Source organism: Cyrtonyx montezumae, unplaced genomic scaffold, assembly GCF_038088225.1.
Source record: "Cyrtonyx montezumae isolate F1298 unplaced genomic scaffold, pur_monq_1.0 scaffold_3, whole genome shotgun sequence".
Taxonomy (NCBI): Eukaryota; Metazoa; Chordata; class Aves; order Galliformes; family Odontophoridae; genus Cyrtonyx; species Cyrtonyx montezumae.
In genome coordinates, this window is record NW_027072034.1 from 102,500,424 (window position 1) to 102,518,996 (window position 18,573).

The 18,573-nt window shown below is 44.2% G+C and overlaps 1 protein-coding gene across 1 annotated transcript in view; it reads right to left on the minus strand.

The window, feature by feature from the left end:
• IQSEC3 (IQ motif and Sec7 domain ArfGEF 3) overlaps nucleotides 1–18,573 on the minus strand; it is a 99,168-nt gene that overhangs the window by 7,725 nt on the left and 72,870 nt on the right. The window contains exons 5-9 of the mRNA XM_065742639.1: nucleotides 15,317–15,478; nucleotides 3,668–3,790; nucleotides 2,871–3,037; nucleotides 762–901; nucleotides 51–176 (exon numbers count right to left, since the gene is read on the minus strand). Of these exons, the coding sequence (XP_065598711.1) occupies nucleotides 51–176; nucleotides 762–901; nucleotides 2,871–3,037; nucleotides 3,668–3,790; nucleotides 15,317–15,478 (718 nt within the window). The remainder of the gene's footprint in view (nucleotides 1–50; nucleotides 177–761; nucleotides 902–2,870; nucleotides 3,038–3,667; nucleotides 3,791–15,316; nucleotides 15,479–18,573) is intronic.

Sequence of the window (18,573 nt, forward strand, 5' to 3'; positions counted from 1 at the left end):
AGAGGGGTTAGTTTTATCACTGCAGTGCCTAATTGCCAAAGCACACTCACCACTAGCAGGTCATTGAAGAGAAAAACTTCCCTCTGGTGAGCTGCCTGCTTCTGCACTTTGTTCACATCGGTCACTTCATACAGACGGCTGCAGCAGACCAATCGGCGATGGGGCACAGAGAGAACCTGCAGAAGATCCACAAGAGGTGTGTGGGAGTTATGGGAAGGTGCCAGTAAGGTTCACCACCACTCTTAACCTACACAACCCTGCCAGGTGACAGTGGCACAAGGAGGTTCTGCCTGTGCACTTCCTGAGCATTGAGAAATTATTCTGTGCTTTTTCTGGGGAAAAAGTATGCCTTTGCATTTCAGATCAGCTACTGCTAAAGAGAAGCAGGCCCAGCATTTGGGGGTCCTGTGACCTTCCTTATAAGTTTGCCTTTCTCATCCTACAACCTCAGAAGACCTGAAAGTTCAGAGCACTGCAGAGCTATCACTGAAGTATTGGCAGGCAGGATCTGCATTGGCAAGCAGGACTTTTGGTGAGATTTTTGGGCATTGTTGCACTGGATAAGCAAACTCTGGCCAAGTAAATCCCAAAGAATTAAGAAAGAAAGAAATAGCAAGGAAGAAGATGTCTGGAGAAAAATGCAAGCAAGGGGAGCATTGTGAAAGGAGAGGGTTAGAGAGGAAAAAGGCAGAAAAGGGGGACAGTGAGGAAGGTGCACTTGAAAAGGATGGGTAGTTGCCAGCAGGGTTATGGGTGCTCACCGTTTTCATTCCAACTATGGACTTCTCCACCTTGGTGACATAAGTAACATGATCCTCATTGGATTTTAGTTCTTTCTGCTGGATCCTCTCGTAGATCCCTACCACCAGCTCACGTGGGATGTCAGCACCATCATCCACTCCTGAAAAACACAGAAAATGTTGAGTAGACTAGACTGGCAGAAAAGGGAAGAACTGCCATCCCTGACAGCCAGCTACTGCATCTACTCAGTGCAATGTTGAGAAGACAGGAAGGAAATAATAGAAATATTGTTTTAGAGTGTCTTCTTTCTTGGTCTAGCACAGAATGCACCAGCAGCAGGAACAGTCACAGCTATGACCAATGCTTAAGATTTCATTATTCCATTGCTCTGCATGGTGGCTTCTTTCCATATGTTCCCTAAGGTTTTATAGCCACAATTTCACATTCATATTCCTTGGGCCACTCAGTAGCAATCCCTGCATTGATCTCACATTATTAGAAGTGCTAGGTGTGGAGGATATCTGCAATGCGATCCAGCTGCTCTTCCTGCCAATGCAAGCCTCAGATCTCCTATTTACTTGGTAACCTTCAACATTTTCTTTCTGTGATGTCTCCTAGGTGTAATATTTCCCTGCTGTTCTGTCTGTGATCCCTCTGTCTGGGGCGTGTCCCCTTCCTTGTTTGTATTTGCTTAGCTAATTCTCCAAATTTTGCTGCTTCACCCTCAGGGAGAGTTCTCCTCCTGTGAACCAAACACCACAAATCAAATTGTCAGCCTTTCCTCCGACACAGAATTCCTTCAATCATTTTATGTTGGTTTCCTCTGCTTTCCCTCCAGCTCCCTGGTCTGAGGCAAACTACACTGCAGCTGGGGAATTGCCTAGGAATGGAGAGGCATTGTCCTCTTCTGGTTCCCTTCTTCATGACCTTGCAAACATTGCCTGAATTCTGTGTCTTTTTTTAAACACAGACCAGCAAAGCTCCTGGCCTGTGTGTTGGGCTGAAGGTGAGTCTGGAATGAATTGTTGCCCCTTGTCTACAGCTTGATCCTCATGTTGGCTGAATTCATTGTGATGTGAACTGATGGTGAAAGTTAACATTAGTAAATAACTCAAATGGTTTCCTTTCTTTCTTTTTTAGTTCTATCTGTCATGACACTGAAGGGGTCGATGGCAGAAAACTACTTGAAAGAGAGCCTTGGTGTCAGTCACATAATTGCGCTCTGAAGTGGATGGCAGACTGAGAAGGTGTAGGAGGCTGGGACAAAGCTCTGACCAGACATAAGGACAAGAAAACAATTTAAAGGAGCCCACAGAAGTTCAAGCTCTAGATGGAGATTTACACTGGGAAAACTTTGAAGGAACTTAACCTGAATTGCAGATGCTCAGTAAGGAACACATAAAAGATGGCTGACCCAGGAGTGAGCATGGCTGGGAAATTAAATTTTGTCTAGACATCATGTAAAAAAGGCAAAATGAGACTAAGCTGCATTAGCAGATCTGAAGATGAGGAGGAGGCAGTGGTTCTACATATGAGTATGTTGTGATCACATATGAAGAAATGCATTTACCAATGTATTACTGAAATAGGACAGACCTTGAAAAGTAGAAGAAAATTGATTTTGGGAACTGATGTATTAGAAATTGCTAAGAGATAATATAAAAATAAAAAACTCTGTCAGGCTTACAGTTACTGCAAGTAATTGCAAGCAATTAAGAAAAGGAAGATTTAGCCTCAATAGAAGAAAAATGTGCTCATATATTTAAAGCAACAAGGAAAGAAAGGGCTTGTTTAGCATAATCAAATGGGATCTAGAATGGATGGAGATGAACAACAGAAAAATGTAATACAATGGACTGCTTCCAAACTGTGAAAACAATTAGAAGATGAAAACATCTCTCAAGGAAAATGGTTAGCTTGTGAAAAGGCTGGACAGCTTTCTGCAGAGGACAAAGCAGAGATTTTCCCCTTTCCCAACAAAGTAGAGGATGTTGCACAGCACTCTCCTCCAAATCTGCCTTTACCTGGGCAGGATTTAGAGAAGTAGAAGGGCAAAAAAACCCACAAAAAAAAACAAACCAAAACAAAAAAAACAAAAAAAAAACAAAAACCCAAAGTGGGATACTTACCTCGCAGATTGCGAATGAAGTCCTCCAGCATCATCTTCCTGTCAGGCTTGATATTGGGGCTGTACATGTCGGTGTTGAGAAGGATGATTGCAAAGGCCAAGATGAAGATGGTGTCTGGGTTGTGAAACTGCTGGACCACATCTGGATTACACATGCAGTACCTCTGGCTGCAGCAGGAGGGATGCACATACTTAACATAGAACATCAGAGTCCTCTACTCAAGGGTAGCAATGATTTCCTCATGCATGGATCAAATTCCTCCTTCCACTTCAGCTCTCACATAAATGAGAAGGAACTGATAGTACTCTGAAGGCCAGTTTACCCAACAACAGCTGAAATTGGCCACTGAAACTTCAGCTTTCTTGTCCTCAGAAGCCAAAAGAGAAAATGACAGTAGACAGACTACTTAACCTGGGGTCATTATGCTGTGGTAATACTGGTGTTTACTCCAGTCTGTATTGCTAAAGAAAAAAGCAATTCTGAATGCAACAAGGGAACAACCCAGCACCCTTGCAAGCCCCAGTGCTGCTTTTCCTGTCAGTCACCAATGAACAAGGAGTCCCTTGCAGGCAAATATGGCTGGCCTCACTACGACCCTTTGTGCCCTTCATGCCACTGAACATCCATCCAAGATGTGGCTTTGTAGTGGCAGTGGGACAGAGGACTTCCATAACCACCTTCTTTAGAAGTGGGTCTCCTGGCTATTCATTCCATTCCTGCTGCATGTTTTCTGCCTTGGGTGTGCTCTCTGCTTTCAACCAGTTGCAGCAGTGTGACCACAGGGCTCGCTTTCTTACCTGAAGGCCTCAATTAGCCGTTCAACCTTCTGTGCCTCCCCTTGCACGCGGATGTGAGCCTGGAATTTCCGCAGTGCTTCATCCAGCTCCATGCCTGAGAAGTCCATTTCGTCCACCACGCAGCTGTGGGAAGGGGACAAAGGCTTTGTCAGCACCTCCTGCTGGGCAGGATGCCAGGTTGGCTCCTTCAGCGTGGTGCAGAGCTTTCAAGGGAGATACCGTGGAACAGGCCCTGAGGTAGGACTGCATTTGTGTTGATACTTTCTATGTCTGTATAGTTATAGGCATATAGACAACTAAACTGATATAGATATTTAAGCTCCTATATACCGGTATGAATACAGATATAAATACATCTATTTTGGCCTTTTTTATCATCTGGCAACATTTCACACACATTTCCTAACTCCCTTACAGCATTTGCACTTATTCACCACCCATTTACCCACCCTTCTCTAATCTGCATTCACTGTACTTATCCTCTCCTCACCTTCAATTCAGTCAAGCATGTATCCACGTTTGCAACCCATACTTTTTTCTCCACTCTTCACTCCTACCCAAATGCTGCAGAAAAAATATTCACTACATCTGTAAAGACCAGAGGCAACTCAAAGAAAATGTGAAATGGAAGCTGTTGTACAGAACATCACAACATCTGCTCGCTTGTAACATCAAGAGTGGTTAAAACCCTGCCCATTTAGCCAGACAGCAGGATCCCCAACAAATTCATTTCACACGTTTCTATTCTTTCCACACAAACTTTTCCACTTCTCCCATACTTCAATGCCATACTTCCCTGTTATCAAAGAAAGTCTCACCCATTAGTATTGATTTCCCTTGACAACACTACACTGCACACTGGAAATGGATAGCCACCCCCAAATATGGGGATCTCTCCTCTCTTGCTTCTCACTTACTTTCTCAACTTGCAGAAGTCCTACTGCTAGTCTCAGAAATCTACTACAACCATTCTTTGTGTCTTCATAGTTACACTCTCGAGTTCTTATTCTTACTGAATGATATTTTGGTCTTCATTTGTAATGACAATACCTTCTCTATGTGGCTTGTTAGCAGACTTCTACCATCTGCGTCCAGGTCATTACTGCAAACATTCATCAAAAGACTAGGCTCAGGAAACTCTCCTCATAACCTCCTTTAAGTCCATCTTCCTATTTCAGCAGGGTATGTAGGCACTAATGTCTGCATGAGCCAAATCTCTCCGTTCATGAGTCCTTTCTCTTCTACACTCAACTAACCATTTCTCACGTCAAATACTTTGCTGAAGTTTAGAATTACCTTCTGTATGTTTCTTGTCTAGAAAACCAATTATTTATCAATTAAAGATAGAATTAATCTATCCTCCACTGGTATATACCATTTACCTTCTCGTCTGGTGTTATATTTTCCCATAAATGAATTCTCAAATCTGACATCATATCTGAAAGAACAAGAAATTCACAGATGCCAAAATTCCTTAAATAGTCTTCCTTAAATACAAAGTTACTAACTTGCTAATATTCAGCAAAATTGCACCACCTGAACATCACAGATGTATTAAAACTTGTATTAAAAATGTATTAAAACAGTGACTTCACATTTTCTGCTTCCATACCCTTCGAGTGCTAATTCTATCTCTCACCCCATTTATCTCATCTTCTGTATTACATTTGGTTGGCCTTTCTCATATTGCAAAGGCTGAGAAGAAATTTTCCAGAAGACCCCAAATTTAGGCTTGGGAGGAAATTTTCCAAAAAACAGGTCATCTGGGACTGCATGAGGAATGTAGAAAATGAGGGTTGAGGCAAATAAAGTAAAGGAAGAGGGGGTTAGCTTTCTTCTCGATTCTTCCATTTCCTAAGATAATTTTTTGCTAATGAAAACATGATGTAATCAGTTTCTTCTCTTTTCTTTCTGTGATATCCTCCAGATTTTGCTATTTGTCTTTTCTATAGTTATGCAGTTTGCAGTCAGCTGTTGGGCAGTATTTTGTGAACTAGGCTGTTGAATGTCACATGCAGCCTTGCTAGAACAAAAATTTATTTTGTGAATGTCTCGGATGGGTGAAGAATAAGATTCAAATGCTCAGAGAGCTCTCTTTTCATTCTTTAATTCCCTTGTCATTTCAAGAGCTAAGATATCTTTGCTTAACTGGAGTGACACCCACAAAACACCTTACCAAAATCTCTGGCTGAACTTTAGAGTATTCTGTATCTTCTATAGAGTAGTTATAATCTCAACCAAGAATCATGGACTCCTTCTTTACCCAAATTCCAGATAATCAAAGCATACGAACAACTAGTCAAGAGCGAGGGCAGAGAATCAATGGGGCTGCTCTCACAGGAAACCTTACACAAAATCTTCATTTTCCTCTCCAAGAGGTGGAATGCAGAAACACTTGCAAATTGATTCTGGCAGCAGTGAAAACTCACTCTATTCCCCTTTCCTTTGTTATTTTTATTTTTCTCATACTTGCATTCACTTGTCCCTTGGGTTGACATCAAGGCATTCTGCTTCTTGGAATTTATCTTTGATAGTAAGAAAAGTTTTACTCTGGTTAGTCATTATTGTGTTCACAGCTGCAAACATCTCTGCAGTTGGACATTTGTTATTATTTTTTAATCCTTTCTGATACATGATGTTTCTCAGCATTGACCCCAATGATTTTGCTATTACTATCTGCTTCCAGACATGTGAAAGCAAGAATCCTTTCACATAGCTTTGAGACCTGATGAGGTCATCCTAGTAAGACCAATTCACCGCCATTAAATCATACCTTTTCCATCCTCCCTCAATGATCAGTCCTTCCTTCACACAGTATGATCTAACATATCTTTTCTTTCAAGTCTGAATCAAAAATACTTAAGTTGATGCTCTTGTCTCTTAGGACAAGAAGGGTAAGTCACTTGTTTATAGTTCTTTTCAAACACAAACAGGTAGAATAATTTCAACATCTCAGCTTCATACTCACTTCCATGACAACACCATCTTATCAGACCACCCTTCTGCTGCCATCTGTCACACAACAACAAAGTATAAAGAAATACTGGGGAAAGGTTCAACCTCTACTGCCATACTACTAACATCCACCTCTGGCATTGTGGACCAACATAATAAAATAGGATGCATTACTTTCAGAGCAGCCCTCGTATTACTGATGTTGCCCATCCAGCTATTCAGAAAGGATTCCCAACATCTGCCACAAAATCTACATCCCTATGTTGGCAAAATGACAGAGGAAATAATGCATTGAGCTAATAGAGACTGAAATTGTCCTCAGATTGTACTAAAGGACAGAGCAAGACAACAATTCTCTTGAGATTAGATTCTGTAATGTTTTGGGGAAGACAGTACCAGAAATTGCAAAGGACTAGTTGAACAGTCTATTGTAGAAGAACATATGATCAGTAACACAACACAAGCTCCAAAGCAGAGTAGCAGCTTGGAAATACACTTAAAACCTTAAGTAACTTCTGAGGCTTGTTCATGACCTGGATAGGCAAAGCTGAAGTGAGACAGTGTATGGGCCCGGGTGTCCATGGTGTCAGGGTTGAGGAGGGCCCGGGATACATGGCATCCCAGGGCAGTGGGAGGAAACCACCTTTGGTTAGTTTTGAGAAGGCTCAGGGAGAATATGAATGTTGACTACAGCTGTCTACTGGGAGCATGGAAAACGAAGCCTGGCTTTTCTCACAGGTGCTCAGTGATGGAAAGATGAGAAGCACCAGGTTCATGGTAGAGCATGGACAACTCCCAGATAGGCAAAAGGAAAAGACTGACATCATGAGGGTACTCAGACATGGAACCAGTGCCAAGAGAGGCTGGAGGTCTCCATCCTTCCCAGGATATTCAGATTTAAATAAGCTTGACTGAATCAAACTCAAAGAATCAACAATCAATTCTCTAAACTTGTCATCTGCACTAAAGGTTTTCACAAAAAGGTATGAACCAAAGTTGGTACTTCCTCCTGCATCTATACGAGGCATGAAAGCTAAACAGTGGAAACAATCAGGAAAAAGAGACACATTGGGTTCACCTGATACCATGTTAGCATAAGTACAGCAAGCCATCACCAGAAATACAGATTTCTGGCTCAGCTCTTTGTTCAACAACAAGCTGTACATTTTCTTGGCACACTGTTTGTAGTTTAGTCAACATAGAGGAAACAAACATCTCCCTTTCCTGTTTGCTTAATGTTACCTGCAGGGTGGTTGAGAACCTCCCTCTCCCAAACTTCTTGGTACATTTTTGCAACTGTCTCATAGAAAGGACCATGGGTCCCAAAGCCCAACTGCCATATTTTGTTCACCATGGGATGCTTAAAATCTGAATACTTTAAATATGAGAATCCAGTCACTGAACCAACACAATGAGTGGTCTTTCTCTGCGTGAGATACACAAGTTTTCCTTCAAGGATAGAGGAAGAAATGTCTTTCAAGAAGAGGCAGCTGGTAGAAAGAGGCAATGACATTGAGATTATGGAGTTGGGCTTGCCTGACAGTGGTGGAAAGCCCATGGAGGTGAATCCACCTTCAGAGGATGTCCTGATGGAAGTTGATCCACCTCCACTGGGGCAGACCAGTCACCATGCAATCACTATCAGGCTGATCATGAAGAGATCATGAATAGACAAAGGTTACACAGAGGTGGCTCTCTGTGTCCAAGAAATAAAACAGCGACTTATGTGTATGTGCCAAATCTAGTACAAACAGCAGCATGCCTGTGAGATGCCTATTCCTAGACATCCAGGAGGCCCGAAGGACGACAAAACAAGAGTGAAGTAATTGCCTTACAAAATCTCTTCTTGTTAGGAGGACTTTGGACCTTCATATCACGTTGCTGAAGTGAGCGGGAAAGGTGCTGACACCTTGCTCATAAACCAGGTCGTGGCACCTGTATTTATGAGGAGCTTGGTTTGTAGCAGTCAGGTACCTCATAACTGAAAAGAATTGCATTTGCAGTGTCAGGTGATGGGACCAAAGGGTGAGATCCTTGTTGCTTCATTTTGCCCCACTGATATGTCCGTGGTGGCTGTGCTATTTCCTAGGCTGCAAGGCATGATTCCCCCCTAAAAGTTGGTGGACTCAGAGACATCAGGGCTGTGAGGATTTAGCGTAGGGCTAAGCATGACAAAAGAGCCCTGTGGCAAAATGATTCAGAAAAGGCAGGAAGCAGCTGTGTCGTGTGGGGCTGGAATCTGTTCACCCAAGCGTGATGACCTATTTTCCAGTTTTTCCACTCAGGTGACAATGTAGCATGAGCTGGGCTGCTACTAAAAGCGTCAGTAATGAACCTGCAGCCCATGCTCAGGAAGGGAACACAGGAGGAAGCAGCCGGGTGGAAAGTTTAAGACAAGGCACACAAATACTAATTAAAAACATCCCTTTTCTCAGCATCCCTGTGCTCTTTCTCAAGACAGGCCATGCTTAGGGTGTAGTGCAGAAGGGACCAGGTCCCTAGGAGGAGGCTGCCCCTGCAGGTGTTAACCAAGGCCTGCAGTAAGAAAAGCAAGCAGGGCTCATCGCTTCCTTGGACAAGCAGGCAGGGTCTTGTGTCCCAGTCCTGCCCTGCACACAGCATCTCTCCCTGCCATACTCATGCTGGAGTTGTCTCTACAATGGAGATCATGGCCTGCAACAGCTGCACCCCATTTCAAGGGGATGCAGCATTACATGTTCTTCTCTGGGGCTGCCATGCCTACTTGCACTCCCAGGACTGTTGGTAACTCACGTGGCTGATTGGGCATAGTGAAAAAATGCTGCCATGCCTTTGGACAGAGCTGTATTCCAAAGTGGAAAGTTGTTTCCTCTCCAGACACTTTGGCCATTCAGGACAAGATCCTGTCTAGCCCTCATCACCCTCCAGGAGAGATTAAGAGCCTCTGTACAAAGGAAAACCATTTCCCTAGGCATCCAAGCAAGTTCAAGCTGTACTCTCAGCCCTTGCAGCTTGTCATGGGAAAGTCACTCTTGTTCACAATTCTGATCTGTGCCACAGCTCTGCTTGCAGCAGGAGGTCAGAACTGCCTAACATGTTCTCTCTGTTCTCTGTTTCCATTGCATCATTATCTACTGCTCCTCAGCACAAGCAGCAGCACTGTGCTGCTCAAATCCTCCTGTAATACAAGTCCCCTATTGATCCTCTCTAATGTCCTTAGTGAGAAGGGGAAGGTAGGCTAGTTTGGGGCTAACCTGTCAAGTTCACTCTGCCAGTCAGAGGAAGCTAACACTTCTTTAAAAGACAGCCTCTTAGCTGGGTTCCCAGCTCTGCTTTTACACTCCTAAGAACAGCTTTTCTGTGACTTCCCATGAGAGAAGGAGAAGAAACTACTGGACTGACAGACAGGAGAGCTACTCACTAGCGAGGAGAGTGTGTCTAACAGTAACTTAAAGTCTAACAGCAACAAACCCCCAGTTCAGCACACTGTCCCCTCTTCTTGGATACCTGCACCTGTCTCTTCTGACAGTAAATGCACCAGGACAGCCACTTCTGCACATCCAAGTCCCACGACCTGAGTACAAACCACCCAACACCAGCAGCATAGCTGACTCAATTCATGGTACCACTCGCATTATCTTGCTCATGAATGAACTATAAATGGAAGCAGTTCCTGAGTCAGAAACAGGTGGAGGGGAACAACGAACTAAAGAGAATGGAAGGATGAATTAAAGAAAACAAAAGCAACAAATAAACCCAGAGTTAAGAGTGCACACAAACAAATAACAATGCATCTGAGTATGTAATACAAAAGAAAGAAAGAAAGAAAAGATGTAAGTATGATGCTGTATTAGAAATGTGTGCACTGGCCACGACTTTTTCAAACAAAATGTTTTTTCTGTAGCATTTCACAACTAGATTTGATGAAAACTGTCCAACATCAGAACAGAGTTTTAATGGACCATGCTCCCTCTCTACCACTGTATTTCCTGGACTGAAGATGCTGAAACCCTGAGACAGGTCCCAGCTTGCTGCGGGCAGGTTGTGGAAGCAGATTCTCATGAGAAAAGGCAGAATCTTACTGTGAGGTGTTGGATCTATCTGTCAGATGCTTAAAATGGGCTACAGATGGGATTTATCCCTGTAACATAAAATGTTTAAAAGCTAAATGTCCAGGCAAAACAGGTACAAAGAGAAAAATGGCACTCTTGAGAGACCTATGTCTCTCCACTGACTAAAGGGATTCATAAATTGATAGATGACACTAAACTTGGTGGTGGTTAACAATAGGGGAGATAAATCCTGCTCTTAAAGATTGAAGCCTTGTTTGCAAGAGGAAATGGCACGTTTCATCTCTCCAACAAAAGAGGAGTGAGCAGTTTAGTGTTATCAAAGGATGAGTGCCAATTACAGTTATACTCTTGAAAATCCCCTACTTTCTCCTTCATTCCAACGGTTAGTGTGTATAATTATCTGTGAGTTACCAAGATATATTTTCTGGGTTCCAAGAAAATCAGTTAAAGGTTGAAAGACAGAACAGGAGGATGGAAGGGAGAATATAATTTTCTAGTGGTTGGATATGCAGATGTGAGAAGGCAAAATAGCAAAGGGCTTAAGCCTCATTCTAAGTTTATCTTCATTCACCCCTCACCTTGCATATATGCAACCAGTGTGATGCATCTTTGGAGTTTTGCATTCACTAGATGAGCTGTAAAGAGGGATCCCCTTCACAGCACCAAATGCAACTTTGCATTCCTGAGCTCTGTTACCTGACACTGGGAACTGGCAGTGGTTGCCTCGTTTGCCATCTAGCATAGCTCAGATACCCATGCAAGCCAAGAGAAGTCTGCAGACTATTGAACTATGGATGGGCTGAGAGCTGAGTCTGGAACTGGTAACCTGGGCAGCTCTACCCAGTATCCAAATGCACAAGGGAGCCTGAGACTTTTGCAGATGTTATAAAAGCTGCCCTTTTATTTATTGATGCAGTTGGGTTAATTCAACTCAGTTGCAATTGAAACAGTGCTTACCGTACACATTTCTAACACAAGTTTTCACATCAAGTGGAAGCTAAACTAACACAGCAAGTGACATCAATAATTGAAATTGCTCTGGGGAAGGATAGGATGGTCTGGGAAGGCTCCAAGGCCGTGTCAGGGGTGTGAAGGAGCAGAGTTGTCTCCCCCTACACACAGGCTTATTCACTGCAGGTGGTCAGTGCCTTTCTAATGGCAATTCTAACCTGCAATTTGAGCTTGCCAGGACCAGCAGTGCCAAGGAACAGAAGGGTCACTTGGGCCACAGAAATGAGAGTGGAACTGGGCAACCTGTACAGAAGCTACAGAAGGGTAATCCTGACTGCCACACGTTCTCCAGGGGAAACCATGTCTCCTAATACTGTCTTGTTAAGCAGGGGTGTACATGGGGACTGCAAGACAGCCATTGTCCCAGCCTGTGCAGTGTTCCTGAGCTAAGTTGATGGGAGTTGTTCCTTAGTCACACCAGTGGAACCAGACTAGGTCTGAGCCAGTTCTAAATTGCTAGAATGCCTTTGAGTTGCTTCATGCTTATGTGCAAACAGCTCAGAAGTTGTGACCAGCCCATGGGCACTGGAAAATGCCATCACACTCTAATACCCTGCCAACTCCCTTCTTCCTCATGCATAGACAGGAAAAATATCCAGGATGATAATCCTGTGTGAGATTTTCTTCTGGTATTACCTTGTTTCCATGCGTGCCACACCATTGTGTGTGCAGTTACTAACCAGCCAGCTATCACAAGAGCTGACAAAAATTTGCTTGCAAAACCCACCAGTCATTCCTATCCAGAAGCTCAAAATTGATACACGAGAGAAAATACCTGCAAACAGCACAGCTGCAACTAGCTAAATTATTTGGCAATCTTTCTTTTTTTTTTCTTTCCTATTGTAGAACATTTTGTGTCTACAATGTCTGCTTTTACATTTGCATTTAAGGAATATGAATCAGCAATTTATCAGTTGCTTGAAGCGATCAGGTACAGCTCTGAATTCTGAATTTAGAAACAGCTCCTTAAAGATACGTACACACAGCCTTAACAGCTCACTTCCCACTTCTGAGCTCTGCTTCCTCCATCTGTAAATAGGACAGCAGGGACACTCCTTCATCATCTATTTGGAGTGCTACACTGAGTGGTACAGTGGAAACTGAGAGTAATGACGAAGTATGGCCACATGCTTTAATAGCTCTCCTGCAACAGAGACAATACAAGCAACTGCATCACAGCAGCTCCTGGGCATCGAGACTGGCAGACTGACATCAAGCTTTGTAATACAGACTGTTACCAGGTGCTGCTGACACAGTCTATAGTTGCACATGAACATGGTCATCTGCAGGAACCTCTGCAGGAACCTTTGTAGTCTGTGGGACTACAAAGAAATGCTAGCCTATTGCTACTGCAGAGGCTGTCTGTGCAGAGGCTGACTTTGGACTTCAGCAGTGTATCTGTCAGGGGAAACAGCCCACACATAGCTGGAAAAAAAGAGGCAATTACTTTCAGCTGTAGCTCTCAGTATGAAGAAACTGAAGACAACGTGTTTGTCATTGCTGTTCTAATCAATACCCAGACAGTATATTAAAAATAGGGCTGGATCAAAGGTCAGGAATGGGCAAAAAAAAGGCAGCAGCAGTTGCATCAGGAATGGAGCTTTAAATTTGGGCCAGATTTGGATGCTGAAGTGACATACGCTCCACCTGCAGTACTGCATTCAGTTCTGGGGTCCTCAGCATACAGGCATGGACCTGTTGGAGTGATTCCAGAGAAAGCCATGATGATGGACAGAGGGCTAGAGCACCTCTCCTATTGAGACAGGCTGAGAGAGTTAGGGTTCTTAGCCTGGAAAAGGGAAGGCTCCAGGGAGATATTATTGTGATTTTCTAGTATTTAAAGTGGTCCTACAGGAAAGATGGAGAGGGACTCTTTACCAGGGACTGTAGTGATAGGACAAAAGGTAATGGCTTTAAACTGAAAGAGATTAGGTTTAGATTGGATATTAGAAAGAAATTATTTACTATGAGTATAGTAAAGCATTGGAACAGCTTGGCCAGAGAGGCTGTGGATGCACCATCCTCGGAGGTGTCCAAGGACAGGCTGGATGGGATCTGTGCAGCCTGATTTGGTGGGTGGCAGCCTTGTCTCCATGAGAGGAGCTGGAACTAGATGAACCTTAAGGTGCTTTCCAACTCAAATCATTCTGTGATTCTATGATGATTCAATATTTTTTCCCAGGAGTAGGGGCGGTGTGTTTGTTGGATTTAGGTTTTCTCTTTGGCTACCTTCAAGATACTCCACTGTGAAATTGAAGAGAAACAGTTACCCTTTTGGAGACTGGGAAAATATTACAAAGGGTCCAATACAAAGGACTCTGCCTCATGGAAAGGCAGCTCTCACTAACAACTGTGCCTAATGAAAGAAAGACCCAGTTGAGTGCTGATCATCTCTGGAAACAGGTCTTTGAACAAGCTTGTTGAGCCATGACTACACATGTCACATTACCATGCATGGCAGCACTTGCGTTTACACTCTGGTGAAAACTCCCCCTTACTGCATTGGCTGTTGGGGTTGCAGAATCATTATCCCACTGCTTTATAAGATACAGAGCTATGCTTTCTCCTTCTCCCTCATCTGTATGGCAAGAAGTAGATCAGGGCCAAGCAGGAAATTAAGGTTGATCTCAGTTCCCCGGGGTCATCTTTGCAGAAAGACTGTCATCTTGGACAATGTTCACAAAAGATGGGTAATATGCTTTTCTGCCAAACACTTCTACTCTTTTCCTGTGATGCTCACAGCAGGGGGATAACAAGTTTGCAGTATTTAACAACATGAAAGACAAGGCAATAGGCAGACTCTGAGGTAGCACGTATAGGTCTCAGGTGTTCCCAGGATTTTGCAGCCCAAATTGCAAGGCTTGATAAAGGAGAAAGATACAGGCAGAGAGATGCATGGCTTGTGTGAGCAGGAGGTAGCCACAGTGAGTGGATTGAAGGGAACAATCCAGCAAAAGCAGCCACTGAACAGAAGCAGGCAGGAAACCTAAGATCTTGTTGAGAAAAAAAGACAGCTCATTCCACTAGAGTTTTTGGACTGGGGATATTCCTCAATGCTCTGTGACTACGGAGTAAACTAATTAGTAGGTTTCTTCATGTAGGCCTCTTCGTTAACATCCTCAGGACCAGCTGCCCTCTTATTTTCCTTATCAATTAGATGAACTAATTGAAAAGCCCACCCATTACAGGCCTGGACAGCAAAAGAGCCATGAGCATAGGCAGCATTTGCTGTTTCCTTCTGGTTTCATGGCAAGGAGCAAATGCTTTTTGTCCTCTGCTTTTCTTAGCACTTCCTAGAAAGGATCAGAAGTGCTTGTTTGGATGGGTTGAGACCTGAGTCACGGAATTCTTCAGACAAAATCTCCTGGCAACACTAGTCTTACCCCCTATGGCGCTGAACTCCAGATAAGTGATAGCAGGCCCTTTGGGAAGGAAAAACTGAAATGATACAGAAAGGCAAATACACTTCTGGGAAATGCAATGAGAGGTGCCAGATTGGAAGTGGAAATGGTCAAGTTCCCACAGAGTTGGAAGAACACAGAGGACAGGGTGCTTGCCAGCGCAGCCAAAAGCAGAGTTGGCTGGTAACTGTTATAGGGCAGGGAGGAGAGGAAGAGGTTTCCACACTTACTCCAGGACATCCCTGTTGAACTGTTTCTTGCTGTTGCCCAGGAACTCCCCAATCATCTGGCGGCTGAGGCCCTTCCGCTGGAGCAGGAAGTGTGCCACCCCAATAGGAGTGTCTGGGATGAAGCCCCGAGAAATCAGGAACTGGATCCCTTTGTCTGGGTTTCTGAAAAGGAAGGACAAAAATATGATGAGTTGACATATCTCTTTGGGACATCAGTACCTCCGGCTCATCGTCTGCTGCACCGTCAATACAGCCCTCAGTATTGCATGAGTTCACGTATGTGACAGAGATGGGACTGGTGCAGGCAAGGAATAGACTTGGGAGTCCTCTCCAGTTGCTGTTGAGGGCAAACAAATGTCATGGGACCCACTGTGTCACCTGCAGTCACCTGGAGGAGACTGTAAGTGCCACTGTCCACAAAGGATCTTGTTGCTCACCAGTGACTCTTTTCTGCCCCCCCCCCCCCTCTGCTTCAGGATCAAAATCTGCTGCACTGTACCTACCCCAGCTTAGCTTGTTTGGAGTGCCTAAATATGACCCTTTTGCTACTATCTCAGGAAGCTGGGGTTACACCTTGTGTAGGACAGACAATTGTAAAAGGAAAAAGATGATTGTGAAGAGACTTGAGAGGCACTGCTTCCATGGGCTATGGACAGATGAAGCTCAAGACACAGAGCCCCAGCCAAAGATGGGGTGCTTTTTTTCTGTAAAGATATAATTCTCTTTTTCATGCATTTTTACTGCTTGATGTTGAGTGACATTTCTGCCTTCCTCACTTGAGTCTGGTGCTGGCTGCCTGAATAGAAATCCCATTCTCATATTTTCATTATCCCTTCCTCCACTTCCCCCACCCGTAGCTGTGTTGTTCTTCCCTTCTCTATTGATTTACCCCTTCAGGCAGAAATCTGCAAGTGTGGGTGGATGAGAGCGTGCACCTGGAGAATGCCTTGTCAGAGCTGGGAGAGAGCTGTATGCAGCTTCAAGGCAGAGCACGGAGGGTTTTTCTTCCCCTCTGAGTGCAAACCCCCTCTGAGATCAGGCTGGGTGTGAGTGAGCCCAGCTGCCTGTCTGTGGGAGTGCTTCTCTGTACAGTGGTGTGCCAGTGTCTGTGCACACATCTCGGGGGGTACTGTGTGTATCTACAAGTACATGTGCTCATGTATGTGCGTATCCCCTGAATGTGCAGATTACTCCTGCACCAAACATTTTCCTAGGAGACCATTGTGTGTGTCCATACATTTTGCCTTTTTCCTTATGTCTCCTAAAAGCGCACGTTTCTTTGCATCCTGGCAGCAGCTTTGAATCTATGGGGGGTGCCTGTCCCACAGTACACGCTGGAATTAGTGCTTATGTGTGCATCCTGTAGGAGATCTTCCTGTACCTCAGACTGTGCCACTGAAGGGCCTCAGTCATTATGTACTCTGGCTAAGGGGAATTAGTGCAGTGTGGAGGATTTTCACGTTCCTTTCATTCTCTGAGCTGGTGAACAGGGAGAGGTAGCATCCTCATGAGGGGGAGAAAAGGAAAACATACTTCCACCATTAACCCAAATTCAGGGGTTGTCATCAAGGCTCAAGGTCCAGGTTTTCTCAGGCAGTTTTCTGGGGTGAGGAAAGGATAGGATGAGATATCTGAGCACGTGAATGCATGATATGCACAGGCACAGAATGTGACAGTATCAGGTGGTGAAGGATGTGGGTGAGCAACATATGTCTAGCTATAAGGGGATTGGCATTCAGGAGAATGGCCTGCTCCCTACAGAGGCCTCGTGGTTATACTAACAGAAGTTGGGTTTAAGATATTTCTGCTTACTCTGTCATGTCACAAAGAAAACAAAACATCCTGGGCAGAGTGGCATTGTCAGGAAGAGTGACTGGGAGAACAAATCAGCCCATTAAATTTATGAATAGGAGAGATGCAAGATCTGACGTTGAAAGCCTAGGACTTGTTCAAGGAAGAAAAGCAACAAAATCACTTCTATATTATCATAGAGATCTTCTGCTTCACCTTTGAAGAGCACAGGCAAAGTAGCTAAATGCAAGGGTTATGTGGTCATGGGTGAAGTCAGGATAAGCAACAGAGATTCAGAAAATGGACCCCCATGTACATATCTTAGTCCTTGGGCCAGTATAATATTCAAGGCAAGAGGATGACCTCAGTTACTGATGTGACTCCAAAGACACTGGACTGACTCTGGATTAGTTCCAGAGGAGACGAGAGCTGGATGTGGGCAGGAAAATGCAGATCAAATACAGACTGGCATACACATGTAGATTTCAGAAGGGATGGAACACACAAAGCAAGAGAACATAGAATAAAACAGTCCAGCTCTGACAGCCCTCCTGCACTGCATAGACTCTAACTCAGATATATTTGAACACAACTATTCTTTCACCAACAGCAGTCTTACATCAGCTCTTCCCTGGATTCAAGTTGTTCCTCACAAAATCCTGGTAATAATACAGCATCCCTGTCACTGAACACCTGCATATATATCCCATATACTGCAGCACATGGCTTGTACCAGATGTGCAGCAAGCAGCTCCATTTTTTTCTCTCCTGAGCTCAGTCCTTGCTATTTTCCTCAATATTTCAGGGGTGTTAAGCATGGCCAGCAAATGCTGTGGGATTCCTCACGTCCTGCTGGCTTTCCCTCTGCCCACAGAGCCAGCTGCCCACACACACTGAGTTATTACAGAAGTGCTGCATAATGAAGCACTCTCTGTTCCAGGGATTCCACCCCCTCACCGTGGAGGGGGGAAGAAGTGCCACAACAGCGCAGGATCGGCCTGTTCCCAGAGGCCTGCTCCAAGCCAGAGCACTGCTGACAGAAAAGCAGTGCAAGGCCAGATAGACTATGGCAGATGGTGCTAGCAATTGGAGGCTTTCAGCTCTTGGTCCAGTGGAGCAGCCAGCAAAAAATATGTGCACACACATACTCACAGCCTCAGCTCCATGCACTATGGGTCAGTGATGGCATCACGCACCTTACAATGGTAAACCATCTCCTTGGCATGGAGACCCACAATCAAATAATTGCAGTAAGCTGAATGCACATAAATCCCCTCACCACCCCTTGTATTGTGGTATACTACAGTGTCACAAGAGAAGCTATATCTCCCTTAGTTCCTGCTTGGAGAATTAAAGAACAAGAGCCTTGCTCACCAGGACTAACAAGTCTATTTCCTTTTTCCCTCCCCTCCAATGTTTTGTCAAGAAAATTGAGCCTCACTGGTTACTGGCACATTGTTTCAGCG